At 32.6% G+C, this 19,525-nt stretch overlaps 1 protein-coding gene across 6 annotated transcripts in view; it reads right to left on the bottom strand.

Annotated features, from left to right (window-relative positions):
- Positions 1-19,525, bottom strand: part of MPP5 (membrane palmitoylated protein 5) — a 74,567-nt gene that overhangs the window by 16,533 nt on the left and 38,509 nt on the right. For all 6 annotated transcript variants that reach the window (XM_011384112.2, XM_011384148.2, XM_011384166.2 and 3 more), the window contains 5 exons: positions 18,863-19,071; positions 10,791-10,868; positions 10,094-10,240; positions 8,743-8,904; positions 7,219-7,296 (listed from right to left, as the gene is read on the bottom strand). In XM_011384112.2, the coding sequence (XP_011382414.1) occupies positions 7,219-7,296; positions 8,743-8,904; positions 10,094-10,240; positions 10,791-10,868; positions 18,863-19,071 (674 nt within the window). The remainder of the gene's footprint in view (positions 1-7,218; positions 7,297-8,742; positions 8,905-10,093; positions 10,241-10,790; positions 10,869-18,862; positions 19,072-19,525) is intronic.

The raw sequence follows: 19,525 nt of genomic DNA on the forward strand, positions 1-19,525 counted from the left end.
CAATTCCTGATCTGTGTAAATAATAATTCTGCAACAAGGTATGCTATTTCTAAACTATGACTACCACCAAAGGCAGACTTTAACCTGGCATCTGTCATCTAAGCTGGTGAGTGTCAGTTTCCCTGTGCCTCCATCCCTTCTTGACCACACTGTCAGAGTGAATGTGCCTTAATCTCTTTCAGTGTTTCTTCTAAAGGAATGTGTTTAGGTTCATAAACAATCACACCTCAGTTTAGGTTTATAAACAACCACACCCCAAACTGCTAAAATTTTCTAGATCAAGGTTAAAATCTATACACAGGCTTTGAAATACTACTAGTGGTACAAGTTAAAATTTTTTACTAACAATGTTTGCATATCAGAAAACTGTTATGCTTTTAGCATTAAAGGTCAGAATTCACATAAACCTTATTGAAAGCCAAGTCATTTCCTATGCGATTTCCTCCAATATACCTCTCTAAGATATAACAAAGTATTCTTTCTTCTAAGGAGGAATGAAGGAAGAAATATTCTCTTTAATGTCTCCATTTGTAATTTTTACCCAACTTGGGCAAATGGCATTTCCAAAATCTGTAAAAAGTCAACTTTCATCTAACGAATCCAAATCTCCATGCAATGAATGTTTCTGCCCCATGTAGGTTAAATTTTAGGTTTCGGCTCAATGAGCAATTGATTGACAGCATTAAGAATTTTATAATTCTAAGCCCTTTTCTATTCAAGTATTATTTGGCTTTCCTTAAGTCTTTTACCTTCACCATAATTGAGGCCATCTATTATAAATCAGTCTGCCTCAAAAATTGTTTTATAAGACAGTACCTTTTTTCAGCTCCTGAAACACTTAAAAAATAGTGTAATCAATGATGGACTATATGATATTTGATAAAATACTTTCTAAGTGATAAAGATATACACATAATAGAGGGAGATATATAGATCTCTCTCCATTATAAGGCATAATAACCAAGAATTTTCAGGAAAGCAACAGCCTTTTTCAGAAATTTTGCATGAGGGTGTTATTAGATGAAAAATATTCTTTTAATTTCAGAAAAATACGGTAATTTCAGTAATACAGAAGTTTACTAACTTCTGTAAATAGGAAATGAGGATATCTAAATCCCAATATACAAACGGCAACATTGAGGTAAAGTGATCGATCCATTTAAAAATGTAGAACTTAAATGCTAGTCTGCTTTTTTGAGGTAGCTTTTCATTGATATATTATATAAGTTCAAATAGTACAAAAAACCTAAGTGTAAACCTCAATGAATTTTCACAAATGAAAGACACTTGTGTAGCCAGAACCCAAATCTAGAACCAGAATATCACTAGTGCCTCAGAAGTTCCACCCTCATGTCTCCTTCAGTCGCTAACCTTCCTACTCCCTCCAAGGGTAAACAGCATCCTGATTTTTAGAAGCATAGATTAGTTTCCCCTGTACTTTACTTCATTTAAATGGAATCACATCGTACATACTTTTGGATTAAATACAGTTAAGATACCCCATTCAGTTTGACAGTGTTCCGCTGCATTCCAACTACAGTGTCTGAAAGAGCCTTGTTTTTAATACGAAAAGTTTTGATTAAAATCTTGAAAACTTTGTTAAAACCAAAAATGAATTTTAGAAAGTTATGCAAGGTAGTAGCAATCGAAACAGGTGAGATACTGGGTACAAATATTATACATACAATTTTATAATCTTCGCATGAGATGTCTCAAATGTGTAGAATGATCAAAAAAACCTCTCAAGCATCATCTCTGTCAAATCCTTCCTAAATTGTTGCCTTTTTTTTTTTTTTTTATAATACTTGTAAAGCTATTTGCATTTGAGTCCTAATGATGGGAATATGGTAACGGGATAATGATTCATCAGTTTATTTACATCTTTCCTAAGGGATTCGATGATCCAAAATGATTTTTCTTTGTAATTTTTATTTCGTATTTCTTATTATAGTAGATTTATCTTTAACTTTTAAAATTACTCATGGAAGAGAAAATAGTCAAAGTGTATCTTCCTTTATCTTTGGTCTAAACTTTACCCCTAAGGCAGATTGTAAGATTAAGGGCAGCATCAAGAAAAGCCTTTATAGAGTTAGGTAACGGTTATCAAATTCCTCCCCCTAACCTTGAGATTCTTCCTCCCCTGACACCCACCTAAGAAAGAATATCTTTATTATTTGTTCTCTTCCATTTTTACGAGAACTTTGGGTATCTGGGACATGTGACTGATGTTTAGTAGTAGGCAGCCGGAAATACAAACTATAGGGTAACAGCAAACTTACTAGAACTGCCCTAACTTGAAAAGGGATGTCCACAAAAATCTTATTGTATCACAAAATCTCAGAAAAAATTAAGATAAAAATTATATAATATAGTTTATACTTCTAACAAAAAAAGTAAATACATCTGACAACAGTGGTTCTCAACTTTTCCTTCTAACCCAGTTATCTTTATAGGCTATGAACATCTGAAACAACCATTTTTAAAAAATCCATAGAATTCCTTTCACAAACGCAAAATACATATAAACTGCACCCCTGACCTGCTCTCCCATAAGAAATATAACTATAGCCTGGATCTCTTCTTAGAATTCCAGACTAATATATTCAATTCTGTGTACTAAGTATCTCTACCCAAATGCCCCTCAGGTACCTCAAACCTATAAAATGGACCTCTTTTTTCCTCCCCAAATCTGTTTTCCCTCTAGATTTCCTTTTAGTAAGTAGCACCACCATCACCCAGTTGTTCAAGTATCCTTGCTTCCTCCCTTTCTTTTACCTTCCACATTCATGACAAGACACTGTCATTTCTACTACCAGAATACAGCCTGATTTATGTTCTCCACTGCTATCATCCAAGTTTAAGTCATCATATTTTGTATTGACTTCAGCAACAGTTTCCTCCTTGCTTCCATTATTGGTTATACTGATCGAATTTCCACACAGCAGCCAGAAGAGTTTTTTAAAATACCAATTAGATGATGTTACTGTATTTGAAATCCAAATTCCCTGCCATGGCCAAAGAGATCTACTTGACTTGGACCTACCTACCTCTTCAGGCTCATCTCGTAGAATTCCCTCCCCATCTTTTCTACTGCCCTACCTTGCTCCATGCCCACAGGCTTTCCAAACACAAAGTTCTTTAGAAATTATACATGCAAGCTAATTAACAGGCCTCGTTTCCCCTCATCCTACAGGTCTCAGCTTCATGTTGCCTTCCCTAGAGGTCTTTCCTGATCATCTTGTATAATTACCCCACCTCTTTTTATTCTCAATGTTCACATTCTGCTTATTTCTATCTATTACTTAACCACAAGCTATATTTTATGTTATGTTCATGATCATAAACCCAGTGCTTATTAGCACAGTGCCTAGTACACAAAAGGGATCCAATAGATATTCTTTGTAAGGAAAAAAGTTATTTGGGACCCCTAAGAGTATATTTCAATTATTAACACCACTGGGCCAGTGGCCGGCTAATCCTATGGTTTGTATCCCTGAGCTGTGATTTAGCATTGTTATATCCTAAGCCTTTACGTTCCCCTTAAAACACTTCTCTCTATCCTCCCAGCCCAGACGCCACAAGAGACTTCAGTCGTGCTCCTAGTCTTATTAGAGCTAGCAGTCTTCTATAGGCAAGAGATCCGAAAGCAGTTTCAAATAAAGTCTCATGATATGCTTTTGTTGTACTCAGAATCCAGACTATCACATACATAGCTACTAAGAGGTTAATTCATCTATAGTTAGAATTTTATATCATGGTATTCTAATTATTTCCTTTGGATTGATGATAAACATTAATGCAGAAACCTAATATTTAGTGGAATGTGGGACATTCATTACCTGTTATATTACACAGAGTTAAGAACACAGGTTCTGGAATAAGCATGAGTTTTAGTCTGACTCAGTCACTTCTCATTAGTGGGCTTTGGTAATTAACTTGACCTTTCTAAGTTCCAGTTTCAATGCCTATTAAATGGAAATAATAAAGGTACCTATAGTTCACAGAGATACTGTGAGGGTTAAATGAGATAAAACACATAGAACGACTAGTACCGCACCTGGCACAGAGTAAGTAATCATAATAGCTAACACTTATCGAACAATCAGTAATTGGAATTTTCTAGTACATATTCCATCCCTAATAAGTAGTGTGATCCTGCTACATTTCAATTTATACCTCTGTCAGATTAGGGCATTGGACTAAATGAAGAAAAGTGCCTTCAGCTCAAATATTCTATTTTCTCCCTCCATATTCTTTCAATTATACTGTGGAATAATCTAAAGTCTTACACACTTGTCTGGGAACTCCACTTTTATTTATTTATTTTTTTAAGTCAATGTGGAGAAAAGGAAATGGCACAGTTTAAACAATGCATATGTTTCCTCAGATAAATGTGTCAGTCACTTTGGAAGTGAACTACAAAGGTGCCAAGACTCTTGCCCTCCACAAATGATAGAGCAGTCACTGGTTGCTATATGTCATGCAAAAGAAACTTAACAAATAAGGGAGTACTTCTCTTGACACAGTATATTCTTGCCATTTATGATGTTATAATTCAGCAAGTGATTATAACTGGATTTCAGATAACACCTATTTGATTTATTTACCTTAAATACATATTTCTTTTCTAACATTACAAAACATCAGAAAGATACTTTTTGTTGCTCTTACAGATCCTGACCTGTACCATAATGATGCTCAATAAATTGGTTTTAATTTCTTAAAATCACTAATCCCACAGATAATTATTCTGCATATGCCAACTAAAATTATGACTTCCTATCACTGTTTTCTTTGTGGAAACCTTCAGTGTGAACTTTAATAACAGTAGTTCATTTTAAGCCAGATAGGTTTCATAAAAACTTTGCAAGAGATATTGCAATTGAGAGTTCTTCATAACAGAAGGAGGAAATGAAGGAAAAGAAAAATACTGCACAACCCTGTCTCTATTTTGAATAGATCTCTACTCATCAAATGCTGTATTTTAAAAGGGTTAAACCTGGAATCTTTACTTTTCCTTTCTCTCTCTCCTTTTCTTTTTAAAGCCATATAAGTAAGGGCATATTCCAGCCCTCCTCTGCTGTGTCTCTTCAGAGTGCAGAGCTACTTTTGAAGTTCAGGGCTTGTTCACAGGAGATATGTGGAAAAGCACAGTGCACAGAGAATCAGGCTGTCAGAATTCAGAGACGAACTATTTTCCCATTTCTCCTCCTACTAAGAGCTTTATACAGAAAGAAGATTGCAGATGCAACATCAATTTCAATATCCATAAAGAATAAAGGAAAAACATGGAATGATGGCTAAAATATAAAGTATAAATGTAATTAAGGAAAAAATGAAATTGTGCTCTTTCAAACTGTTATGCTTTTATAAAAGTGAATAATAACAGATGTAATACATCAGGCTTTCATGTTAATCCAGCACTTTGAAGTCTGTAATTTTTTAACAGCTTTCTTGAGATATAAAATTCGAATACTATACAAGTCACCTGTACACACAATCGGATGGTTTTTAGTAAATTCAGAGGTGTGCAACCACACACAATTTTAGAACACTTTATCAACTCAAAAAGAAACTCCATACTGATTAGAAGTCCCTCCTATTCCCTGTTAACTCCCCACCCCTATACCTAAAGAACTACAAATCTACTTTCTATCTCTGGATTTACCTATTCTGGACATTTCATATAAATAAACCAACACATGGCCTTTTGTGACTAGCTTCTTTCACTCAGCATAATTTTACCAAGGTTCATCCATGTTAAAATATATTAATCAGTACTTTATTCCTTTTTTATTGCCAAATACTATCCTATTCTATGAATATACCATATTTCATTTTCCATTCATTAGCTGGCAGACATTTAGGTTGTTTCTACTTTCTGGCTATTATAATATATGCTGCTATGAACACTCATGTACAAGTTTTTATGAGGATATATGTTTTTAATTCTCTTGGATATACACTTAGGAGTGAAATTGCTGGGTCATAGGGTAAAAAAATTTGTCTTTCGATATCATTAGTTGAGTAAATGTTTAACATAAATAGCAATATACACTCTAAAACAAGAGCTGTGCATACTTTGTATAAGCACTTTCCCCCCATACTAAGTATATTTAAGTTAAATAAATCCACCTATAATGACAAAAAAAGACAAAGTTCAATGTTACGAGTCATAAAAATTCTTAAAGTATTTTCTACTTTTTACTTTTCAGAGTTTACTCAATTTGAAATACTGACATTCAAATTTATTTTAAAAAACTACTGAATTTCCTTGTTTTTACATTTCTGATATGCAAACAAACATTCACGTGCAAGTTCTTGTGTGGACATAAGTGTTCTGAGTGTGTTTACATATGTATTTTTAACAATACATACTTATAAAAAATAGAAAGAAAGTAAAAATCATCTAGATGCTCTCACTTGGAAATAACTTGTCAATACTCAGTGCTAGCCTTCTTTCTAAGCATATTCTGTCATCTTAACCAGAAGTCTCTGGATTTAAATTTTTAATTCCTTAATATTTACCCAAATGAACTGAAAACATGTCCACACAAAAACCTGCATAGCAATGTTATTTATAACTACTCAAACTTGGAAGCAATCAAGATGTCCTTCAGTAGGTGAGTGGATAAGCTGTTATTCAGACAATGAAATATTCAACGCTATAAAGAAATGAGCTATATCAAGCTATGAAATGACATGGAAGAAACTTAAATGCTTTCACTAATGAAAAAAGCCAATCTGAAATGGTTATCTACTGTAAGATTCTAACTATATGACATTCTGGTAAAGGCAAAACTACAGAGATCAGTAGTTGCCAGGGGTTGGGGGAGGAAGTGATGAGTAGATAGAACATAGATGATTTTTAGGGCAGTAAAACTATTCTGTACAATACAATGGTGAATATATGTAATTATTCATTTGTCAAAACTCATAGGATATTCAACACCAAAAAAGAATCCTATTGTAAAACTATGAACTTTGGGTAATAATGGAACCATCGATTCATTCATGTAACAAATGTACCATTCTGGTGCAGGATGTTGATAGTGGGGGATATTATGCATGTGTGTGGGCAATGAGGCATGTTAAACTCTAGACTTTCTGCTCCATTTTGCTATGAACCTAAAACTACTCTAAAAATAAAATTTATTTAAAAAAGTAAACAGTAACCATCAGACAATAAATAATGAACAACAACGACAAAATACTTACTACAGTTTCCTTGGTAGGAGGTGGCTTGATCTGTTGACTAGGAATCAGAACAAATGTCAAAGTACCATGCATATCAGACTGTAACAGAGAGATTAGATAGTTTTTAAAATCCATATTTATGAAAGTCATTCCATGATTTTATGAGCAATATTCCCTAAAGTGAACTATTCCGGAACTCTTAGGAGACTTAAAAAAAATCAGTAAAGGTGAATCCCATTTCATTAGGAAGCACGAATTATGCCTTTTATGGATTCCATTAGAGTTACCCAGTAATATTGCATTCTGCAATTCTAGTCCACTGGGGAAAGCCATTTAGCCCATAAATCTTGGGTTTTTCTCATCTACTCAGTGTTAAGGAAGATTCCACAGTGAAGGGTTGGGTGATAACAATGCTATAACAATTCTTAGTTATCTATTCTGACACATTTCAATTTTAATACAGTAAAATTTGAAATAGTAATTGTGACTAGGATTAGAAAAGTGATACAAATATACAAACATTCTCGCTTCCCATTCTATTTTTTAACTGTATACAGTCTTACTGCTGGGTTCACTATTATTTCCCAGTACATCACTAACTGTATCGTTCAGATACTTCCAGCATAGATGGTAATCACACTTCTGGCCCTGAGAGAGCAGGGAGCATTGCTTGACCTAGAGATAGCATGCAATAAACCAAAGGCAAAAAACGACCATTGGCACTTTGCTCTACCAAAGCAATGAATGCAGTTGGGAGAAAATAAGGATATAAAGATGCTTTCTAGATTCTTCACAGGCATCAGCCGATAGGAGAGATTCTATCTAACAACTGATGTGAAATCAGTAAGAATATAAATCTGGTTTGTGGATGCATACAAAGTGATCATAAATTGCTCTCAAAAGTTGTCTACAAATGGCTTTCTCATTATACTAGCACTAACAGAACTTTATATGCTGATGGAAATGTTACATATCTACTCTTTAATATAGGAGCCATTAGCTACCTACTGCTGCTCTTGACCACCTGAAAAACAGCTAGCAGAAATGAGAAACTGAATTTATAATTTTACTTAAATTGAAATAACTAGTACGTGTAGCTAGTGGCTATTATATTTGACAGTATAGATCTACTGAGTACCTGCTATTATCTAAATTGTTAAGAAAACAATGTAGAACAAAAAAAATGAACATAAAAATTATGAGGGTAGTGATTTTGTTTTGTTACTGTTTGCCTAGCAGGTAGCATAGCAGGCAGTCAATAAATAAGTGTTGAATAAATCACGAGTTATATTAGTGATTTCAGAGGCAAATAAAATATACCTAGCAGTAATAAAGCTCAAAAAGAAATACCAGTGGTACCCACCCCAAAATAAAACTCTAATAAACATTGTGAAAATGTTATGTGAAAATTAGATTTGAAATTGTCTAGTACTCTTAACGATTATTTTTAAAATGCTTTAAAAATATTTTTTTCTGGAGTCTAATAACAAAAAAAAAAAAACAGCTTTCAAGAACCTACTAATTCTTCTACCTGTGACAGCTTACCAACAAGTCAAAAACCTCATTGACATCTTTCCCCCGAATTTCAATGCCATTAATCTCCAGAACTTCATCTCCTTCATGTAACAGACCACTTTTCTCTGCAGCACCTCCTTTTACTATCCGACTAATGATGACAGAATCCATTTCATTACGAACTGTAGCACCCTAAAAATAATTAAACATCAATTTTAAAGTAAAAATGCAATTTTTCGGTTCAACATTTCCTCATTTTTAAATTCTTATTTTTTTCTCTTCAACAATACTAGCCTTCAGTTATCTTGTGAAAAAATTTACTTATCCGTCTACAGTAATCATGATAATTAGATTTGAAAGCTGACCATTTTCTCCACATTTTCTGCTTCAGAAACATCCCCTTCATTAGAATTCTAAAATCAAGCAGACTTTTGAAGCACACAAGAACCAAAAAATGCACTTGCTTAAAAACAATGTTAAGACCTATAATCAAATTTGTTCTCTAAAAGCTAGATACTAGTCAAAATAGTTATACTATATTTAGATGTAATTAGTGAACATGACATAACTATAATGTCTTTTAAAATTCAATACATGATGAAGGAATGAAGACTAATCTAATTGATTATTCAAATGTTAAATATTACATAGCTGCATTTAGTTCAAATTAAAATGTATTAAACATTAATATTTATTATAAAAATTGGAAGCACAACTGAAATATATATTTGAAAAAATGGAAATATAAGATACAGAAAAAAGCTTAAAAGTAGACAGGGTTTGTAACATTTTTCTCCTAAACTTTTGTCATAACTTTCCCGATTTCTTTTTTCCTAGTAGCCATCAGAAAAAAATGAGTAATATAAACTGCCCATAAAATTTGGTCCCTATTTCATGTACCACAGTATTCAAGATATAATTTGAGACACAGGATTTAAGAATATGCCCTGAAAATAAAGGGAAAAAAATAAGGCAATAATAGCAGACTAAGAGAAAGTTTTTACTAAAAAGTATAAAACAAATATTAATGTTAAGGAATACATATTTTTAAGTATATGTGAAGTATGCAAATGTGTTTCAAGAGATCAGATTTTCTAACTATGCTTTTTTTTTAAAAAGCTGGAAGAATAACGAAGCAGATTACTTGTCTTTGTTCTCAACAGTTACTTCACAAACTACTATATTTTCATCAAATTATGATGAAACGAACAAATTTTTCTCAGCTGAATAAGGAGTATGAAGAATAACATAAAAGAATTCCAGTAAATAACTACAAAAAAGAAAAACTAGCAGAAACGTAAAGGGGTCTTCAACTATCTGCCTGCCATACAAAAGATCCTTGTGTAGAAAGGATCTCAAATCAGAGATGTGGAACACTTACCAATGGAATATCTCGAGCCTTTTCTATACGAACTATTTTCACAGTTTCTCCTCCATACTGGCCAATGCTTTCATAAACTCTCTCATCTGTAATGGGCTCGAGCTGCATTTCCTGCTCAGCGACCTTATCATGGGCCAGTAAAAGTGCCTATTTCAAAGAAATCCATAGCATTTAAGGCAACAGTATGATTTATTTCTATAGATTTTAACTTAATCACACACATAGTAATCTGATCATTAAACTTTTAAAAGAAATGATATAATTAATTATATATTCAGATGTTTTCAAATTTTCCAGCTGTAGCCCAGATGCAACTCTATATTTTTTATAGCTGATAATATCTAAGAATGTGTTAGGTGTAACAGGGTATACCCTGGGATGGGTTATGAAAGTCTAAAATGCTTATTACTTCATGAAAACAAAATCAATTTAAAAAGTCCAACACCATAGATAAATTTACAAAAGATATAACCAAAAAAAGAGGATTTTTGGTAAAAAATAAGTTGTTTCAAAAATAATGCAGTTAATTTTAAATATGAAAATATATAATCCAACAATAATTATTTTGCAGTAGGAGTTGTAAACAATCAAAACAGTTTAGATAATGTTGGAGTTCTCTTCTAGCCCTAAGAAACTTTGATTCAGAGACTCTGAATATTGGAAAAACCACAAATATAATGCTCTGTCCATTTTCTACCTGAATATGTGGAGCACTCAGCAAAGCAGTTAATTCTTGTCCTTCTTTTTGGTGGATTGGCTTCAAAACAGTTTGTACCTAAGAAACAAAAAGAGATTATTCTTCCTAGGTTGCAGGAAATACCACCAGCATCTATATAGGTATTTCTAATATATTTTAAAATCATAAAAACCACTTATAATGCACTAAAAAGAATAAGGGAAAAAAAGTTATTTTTTCTCATAGTTTTCAATCTTGTTATCATGGTTAACAATAGTATTCTATTTAAAACCACTAGATAAGATTTTGGTATTTATACATATGAATGAATTATTTCCTTCTTCAAACTTTCTCCCAACATGCTATAAAATATACCACATAAGGAAAGAAAAACTGTTCTAACAGTTATTTTGCTATTTTATAGTTTTTTAATCATGTTTATGCAACTATATTTTAAATCAGAGATAACACTTTCAAGAGTTACAGACTAACAAGATAAAGTTATATGACGAATAATGGAACCACCACCATACTATAGTGAATTACATTAAAAAACTTCCCAAAGTTGAGTAATTCTTGCATTTCTAGGATAAACTCCACTTGACTATGATGGATTTCTTTAAAGCCTTCCTTTCCTTATCTATAGAATGGCATCTACCACTTAAGGTTCTTAAATGATTCAGGTAATCCATATAAACTGCTTAGCACAGTACCGAGCACATAACAAATTATTACTTAATATATTTCTAGATGTGAGTTATTCATATTTTAAGATTTCTACATTAGTGTTTATAAGTTGTACTGGCCTCTACTTGGTGAGTGGGTTCATGTGCAGTTTTACAAAAGTACTGTCAAGTTTTACTATCTAGGTCATACTATCCTAATACAATGAGTTGGGAAATAGTCTAGATTTATGTGTTAATACAGTTTATTTAACATAAGAATTGTATGTTCTTGAATGTTTTGACAGAACCTGTACAAAATTTATATTTTCTTAGAAAACCACCCACTTGATAGCAACTTCACAGTTAGTAACATAAAGCTGTAATTGTTTTATAATTTTTAATCTCCTGCATTCGTGTTCTTTTCTTTCCTAATGTTTTTGGTATTTTTTTTTCCATCTAACTTGTCAAAGTTTTCTCTACTTTACTATACTTTCCAAAGAATTAGTTTCTAATGTTAAATCTATTGTTCTTCCCATTTAAATAATTTAATTCCTTTCTTCTGCTTTATTTCCCCTTTCAATTTCTAATCATTTGAGCTGCATGTTCAGTTCATTTATTTTCAATCTTTTTTTTACCATAAATATTTAAAGGTACAAATTTTGCTCTGTAGACTACTTTGCCCCAAAGATTATACTATGTATGTTCTTATTGTCAATACCTGTGATTTTCTTCCCTTTTTTATTTCCAAACTCAATTACCCAAAAGAGTACTTTGCAATAATGCAGATAACAAAACCCACCATTAATGAAAACATATAGAAATTCACATATAGAAATTTTTTACAAAAGTAACTCATGATTAAAATAAGAATCCAGTAATTCTCTAATACTTCTTATGGCTATTTTAAATCATTTTATTAGTAATTCCCCGAACAAACCTGAGAGATAATTTTGGGATTAACTAATTTTACCACATGTGGATCAAAGTAATAACAGTAACAAAACCAGCCTGTCTTCTGGTTTTGGTACCCAGGAAAACAGGTTTCTAATTGTAAAGCTCCATATGTATAAACAGGATGGCATAGCAATTATCTTCTTCAAGAATTCCATTAAAATCTTACTAATAAACAACTGCAGTAATCCAAAACTGTAATTAAATACTTATTTTTTAAAATAGGGCATTTTTCTTTTTAAAATATAGCAAATCTAAGGTAATTTAAAATAGAATTTATAATCTCTGGTCATATACCTTTTGATAGCTGGAGAAAGTAATTCTGAGGGAAAAAGAAAATTTTCAATTAGAAATGTACCAAGGGTGTACAAAATGTACTAAGGTCAACCAATAATTTGTGTATAGACATTGTTTCCTATTTTTTTATTTGTAAATCAGTTCTAAATATCTCTGAGATCTTCCCTTAAAAGAAATTAAAAACTGTTATTCATTCCCTTCTCCTATTAATCAAGATGGCACCTATTTTAGTTTCAGCATACATCATCAGCTACTTTCTACAAAGGCCTGAAAATTAAACAGCTATTCCTACATCGTACTGGTTTCTTTCCATTGGCCTATAAAGATGCTCTAATCTCTTACCTTAAAAAGATCTCTCCTGATCTTGTACTCTTTAGCTATACTATTTTCCTTTATTTTCCTCTAAGCGAGGTATTTTACAAAAGGAGATAGCAAAAAAGCCTATGAAAAAAATGCTCAACGCGGAAATGCAAACTAAAATAAGATACCATTGCACATCTGCTAGAATGATAAACAGGAAACAATCCAAATATCCAATAGGTAAGTAGTTAAACAAATTGTGGGATATTCACACAATGGAATACTACACAGCAAGAAGTTATAAACTACAGATACATGCAAAACATGGATGAATTTGAAAAACATTATGCTGAGCAAAATAAGTCAGATACATAAGACTATATATTATCTTATTCCACTTACATGAAATGTCCAGAAAATACAAATTTGTAAAAAAAAAAAAAAAAATGAGTGGATGCCTCCGGCTTAGGGAGTGGGATGAAGGTGGTTATTGTCTACAAAGGGTCATGAGGGAGCTTTGAGGAGTAATAAATATTTCTATAACTTGATCGTGGTGGCAGATTACACAGGTGTTACATATGTGTCAAAATTTATTGAGCTATACAATACACTCATTTTGTGTAAGTTATCTCAATAAAGTTGGTTACCAAAGAAAATATGCCCATACCTGAAAAACTACTGAAGATCTTTACATACATATCTTTTACTTTACATTTTGACCCAAATGAGATCATGCTATTCACACTATTTTATAAGAAGTTTATAACTATTTCGGTTTGATACTTATTAAAATATCTTATTTTTCTATGTAACTAAATATCCTTTCCAATTTTATACTTCAATAGAAACATAACCATTGTAGTTCTCTCTGGCTGTCAACTTACAGGATCAAGCCCAAGCTCCTTAGCATTTTTCCCGACCATCTTCTGATTCTTGCCTCTTTGCCAGCCCTATCTCCTGGCATTCGTCATTCCTTAATCATTTTGTCCAGTCATAAACTGCTTGTTGTTCCCTGCATATGCCATGCTGTCTCTCCACGAAGACTGATTATGCTAGCTGTCCCAGCTACCTGAATTGACTTATTCTAAATATTCCTAGATATCAATGCTCATCTTGTAAGTCTGAACACACATGATTTAAAATTATTAATGGGACTGTATCCCTACCAGACTGAGCTCATTAAATATGGAGCTATATCTTATTTAGCTTTGTATCCAGCTATTGGCAGAATGCCTGGCAAACAGCAGTGTTTGATGAATTCAATAAAAGGAAGAGAGGGCAGGAAGTCATCCCTGATGTCTCCTTTACTTTTATTCTCCAAGTAGAGGCAATGTGTCATATTAATTTTCTATTTAAATATTTCATTTCATGTTCAATTGCTATTCAAAATCTTACATCTGGACAATTACAATAGCCTCCACATTCTATGCCTCCAATCTTGACCTCACACATCTTCCACAATGTATCAGAATAATACTTCAAATTAAAAGCCTATTTATATCAAATTCTTGTTTAAAACCTTTCCATAGCTGTGCAATCACTTATAAACTTCCTACTTTAAACTTTTCTTTAGAGCAATTTTTTGTATTAAATTTGAGACACACATAAACATCTAAAATTTCCTATCCACCATCTAGAGATAGCCTTGTTAATAATTTATTTCTTCCAATATCTCTTATATGCATAGTTGAATAGGATATTTGTTTGTGTACAAGTTGTATCTATATTTTAATAGGCAACATGCTGAATATCAAATGAATCTGGGTTTTTGTTCTCAAAGTAACTAATTCGACCTATTCAAATTAGAAACAAACTCATATTTTCCCTGTTCCCCTAAAACTTTGTATTCAATTACTTTTTCCTATTTTATTGCACTAGCTAGTAACTCCGGAAAAATGCTGACTACTAGTGGTGAGACTCTGTAGTCTTTGTCTTATTCCAGGGTTAAAAAGCAATGTGTAGGGTGTTTCACATTAGGTAAATGTTCCCTATTGGTTTCTGATATTATTTTTCACCAAGTTAACAGAATGTGCCTGGTTTTCTAAGAATTTTCATCAAGGAAAAGCTACTGAATTTTCTTCCTTCTGAATTTTCTCCTTTCATCTACTCACATTAGTTAATTATTTAAAAACATTTACGAACATGGATCTATCACAAGATAAATTTAAAATGATTAATATGGCTTATCTGGCCTTCACGATCTAGATGCTTCTAGGACCATATCCTATCCCTTACTCATTGTTAAAGAATCGTGCAGGCTTTCTCAGTCACTACTGTCTTTGTACTCTTTGACAATGGAATGGCTTTTCCTCTTTTGGGGGCTTCTTGGTAAATTCCCAATCATCCTTCAAGACCCACCAAATTAAGATTTCTTCTGTTTCTTCTTTTCTCATCACTCACAGAATTGGTACATCTCAACCTGTGCTTGGTACCTTTCTCATACTGCCATCAGAGTACTTCTCATTAGACTGTAATTATTTCATTGTTCTTCCGTAGTGACAGCCTAACTCAACTTTTATAGACTGGTTGATGGACATTTGGGTTGTTTCCAGTTTCTATTATCTGACTATGAACATTTGTGCATAAGCCTCTGTATGGATGTTTTCATTCCTCTCAGGTACATACCCAGAAGTAGAATTGCTGGGTCATAGTATATATGGTACATCAGCTTTAGTAGTTATTGCCAAACATTTTCAAAAGTGGTAGTACCAAATTCTACTCCAGCAGTAATGTATGAGAGTTTCAGTTGTGCTATAAGTTCACCAACATTTGATATTACCAGTCTTTTTTTTTTTTTAAAGTCTCATTCTGGTGCCCATGCAGTGGTATCTCGCTTCGTTTTAATTTGCATTTCTCTATTGGCTAATGATGCTAAACATCTTTTCATACTTACCAGCCATCTGGATTTTCTGTTTTTGTCAAGTATCTGTTAAATTCCTTTGCCCATTCTTTAAAAACTGAGTAGTCTTTTTCTTAGTAATTTGTGAGAGTTCTTTTGGAAGTAAGTTTTTGTCGTATCGACTACACACACATGCCCACATATAGACCTCATTATCTCAAAATCATATAATCAAATACCATTGCCTAGTCTGTTGGCTTGCATTTTTACTGGATAAGCAAAAGTTCATTCAGTGAAACCCAAGTTCTTAATCTTTTCTTGATAAAAATCACTTTAATGACCAAAAAAAGTTTTGTTTATTAATAAATATCCTACACTGTCAAAGATTTAATCTGGATCTCAAAATTTAGTGTTTTTTCATAGGATTCATTACCTATTATATAGTTCGTATTTAACTGATATTTTAAATTATAAAACAAAGAACACTTCTCACTGTTTTAAGACATTCTTTCACTAAATTCACTGAGTTAATTTTTTACTTACTCAAATTAAATTTCCACTTAAAAATAATGCAACTGAAGCACTGGTAATTTCTTCTTTTAAATACTGAATATTAAAATAGCTGGAATTATGAAGGCCAAAAAAAAGAACATTAGGCAATGCGCACATGAACAGCCTAGTCTTATGTCAGTCACAAAACCTCACCTGGCCTCAGTATTCAGAAACATAAAACAGAAAAGTTGAATTAGATGATTACTAAGGTTTTTCTAGCTGTCAAATAAAGGCAATGCCTGTATTCAATGTTCTGAGTTCTGTTATCAGATTTAACACTCTTCTTTGATGAACTCTGTATATGTATTTTTCTTAAGTGTTATGCACTGTAAGTCTGGGCTTTCACACAATTGTGCATGAACAACTCCATGGGAAGTCATTCACATTGCAGGCCAGTCGAACATGGTGGCCAATTAGGTTTATTATGTTGCACTCATTTTAAGACCAGTCTTGGCCTAAGGTCACTATCACCCACATATCTCACCATCACCAAAGCAATACAATTCTCAAGTATTATTGAAGATATTTAAGGATGTGAAAGCAAACCTTCAGAAAACTTCCTTGATGTGGTACTTCCAAAATTGTGAACCATATCAATATAGTAACGATCCTAAAACTAATATTCAAAATTGATTTTTAAAGTCCTTTACAACCACTTCTTTCCCAAAGCTTTTATTGTTCAAGCCACTTCTAGTTCTTTGCCTCTCTCAATACTAAAACCCCATAAGCTACGTTGCTGCTTTTAACCTTTCTTTACACTTTCTGTTGTCTCTGTCATGTTCTTCAACGGGAGCAGTTTTGATCTCTCTTGCTTATCTCATTTTCTTTTCCATGCATTGTTCTATTCAACAAAACAAAGACCCAGTAGCTAGCTGGACAAACCTTCCTCCTAAAGATAGGGAAGATAATTACAATTACTTATTATGCATTCCTCCCAACCCTATACAATAGAAGTTATGCTCTATTTCTGAATAAGATATTCTGTTATTCCAATCTCTGTAAGGAAAGTAATTTTCAGAAAACCATTCAAATTGTGATAAGTAAAACTATAGGGATAACTTTTTAATAAAAATTTTTATTTTACATATTTAATTTTAATAATAAAAGATGAGCACAAAGAATAGGTTTCAACTAGCTTTTTTAAACTCCAGTAGATGGCAAATCTCCTTTCTAGGAAGAGGTCCTTAGGTCACAGTTTCCTATTGTGGGCAACACTAGACTTGGCCACTCTTAACATATGGGATCTTTGCCCACAGTTGACATCTAAATGAAGAAAATATATTCTGTACTAATCTAAAAAGTGCCTCCTAACCTACTGTGCAGTTCTGTAGCTTTGGAGATCCTCCCCTTCACTCTAGCCCATTCTGTCTTGTGCCTGGGTTAACGACAGATTTACTTGATGGGCTTCCAGAATTATTAGTTTTTATAACATCAAAATAACTTAAAAATCATATAATAATGACAGGATGTCTACCCTAAAAAATAGGAGATGGCTTATTTATATGCTTTTAAAACTTTCAATTTAAAAGATATCTGCAGAACACATTAAACAATGAACATTAACAAGCAGCAGAAACTAGAACTTAAAAGACAGCAGGTTAACAAGAGGAACTCTCACTACATGTTAAAATTTAATTATTTTGGAGCTTCTACACCGTGTTTATAGAAGAAAAAACTTCAAAATACAGTTACGCACCACCTGACAACAATACCTTCTAAGAAATGCATCACTAGCCGATTTTGTCATGCAAATATTATAGAGAGCACATATACAAATCTGGATGGTATAGGCTATACAGCTAGGCTATGTAATAAAGCCTACTGCCCCTAGACTACAAACCTGTACAGCATGTTGCTATACTGAATATCATAAGCAACTATAACACAATAGTAAGCTTTTATAGTACTGGCAGTGCAGTAGGTTTAGATCAGCATCACCACAAACGTGAGTAATGTATTGCATTAGAACGGTACAATGTCACTAGGCGACGGGTATTTTTCAGCTCCATTACGAACTTATGGGATCACAGTCACGTATGTGGTCTGTCATTGACTGAAACATCATCATGCTGTGCATGACTGTATCTACAAGTCACAAATCTTAGAAGTTATATATTTATGATAACTGATTATCAAACATAATTTTACTTCATCAGTATTCATTTCTCAGTTTATAATGTATAATGCTTAAAATAAAACTATACCAAAAGCATCAAAAAACTTTCCCCTTTAGTAATTTAGACAAATATTTCTCTTACTATGCAAATATACACATTTTATATACAAAATTCTCTTCTTTCCTGAAACTGAATTCTCAATCTGAAATAAGTATATCTTTTTTTCAGGATAAAAGGTATGTAGCAATTTTTTCCTAACAATAAATTATGTGATCAGTAGTAATTAACTCAAACAAGACATATATTCACAGTAGAATTTTCCAATAATACTGCCTTACTATCACTAACAACCGAGATCTTCAGAACACATACCTCTTGAGCAAGCTCTTGTGCGCTGGAGATGAGAGGAAATGGAGGACTGGCTTTGTTCATGTGCACTGTGACAGCATTGTGTATCTTAAACGCATTCTGGAAATCTTTATTTTGTACAAGTTGTAAAAGCAGTGAAATATCCTCCTGGCTCTGAGAATCTACCAAAGTATGTTGGATGTGTTTAAGTGAAGAAAACAAGTCTTCTACTTCTAGTAGGAGAAGGAAAAGGCATCCAAAAATTAATTTTGTCTTAATTCAACATTTAAAATAAAATTTCTGGAACAATTTACATTTTCAAAAAAATGAAACACTGCCTGTATTTTGATGAGTGTCAAATCATCGTCATTTTACTGATTTTAAAGTAAAACGCTAAAAATTATACAACAGAATAGGATAACATTTTCCAAGTGTTTTAATTATAAAACAATTACATACTATAAAAATACAGAAATAAAGACATTTAAAATTATCAACAGTCCCATCACCTGGAAACAACTTTATTTTAAACATCTTACAGCATTTCCATTTTTCATTTAACAGTCCATTTTAATTGTTTTCCCAAATCACCAAATAGTCTTTAAAAAACATTATAATGACTCCATGATATTCTATTATATGGCTAAACCATAATTTATAATAACTGTTAAAGGGGAGCTTTCAGGT

Source organism: Pteropus vampyrus, unplaced genomic scaffold, assembly GCF_000151845.1.
Source record: "Pteropus vampyrus isolate Shadow unplaced genomic scaffold, Pvam_2.0 Scaffold15, whole genome shotgun sequence".
Lineage (NCBI taxonomy): Eukaryota > Metazoa > Chordata > Mammalia > Chiroptera > Pteropodidae > Pteropus > Pteropus vampyrus.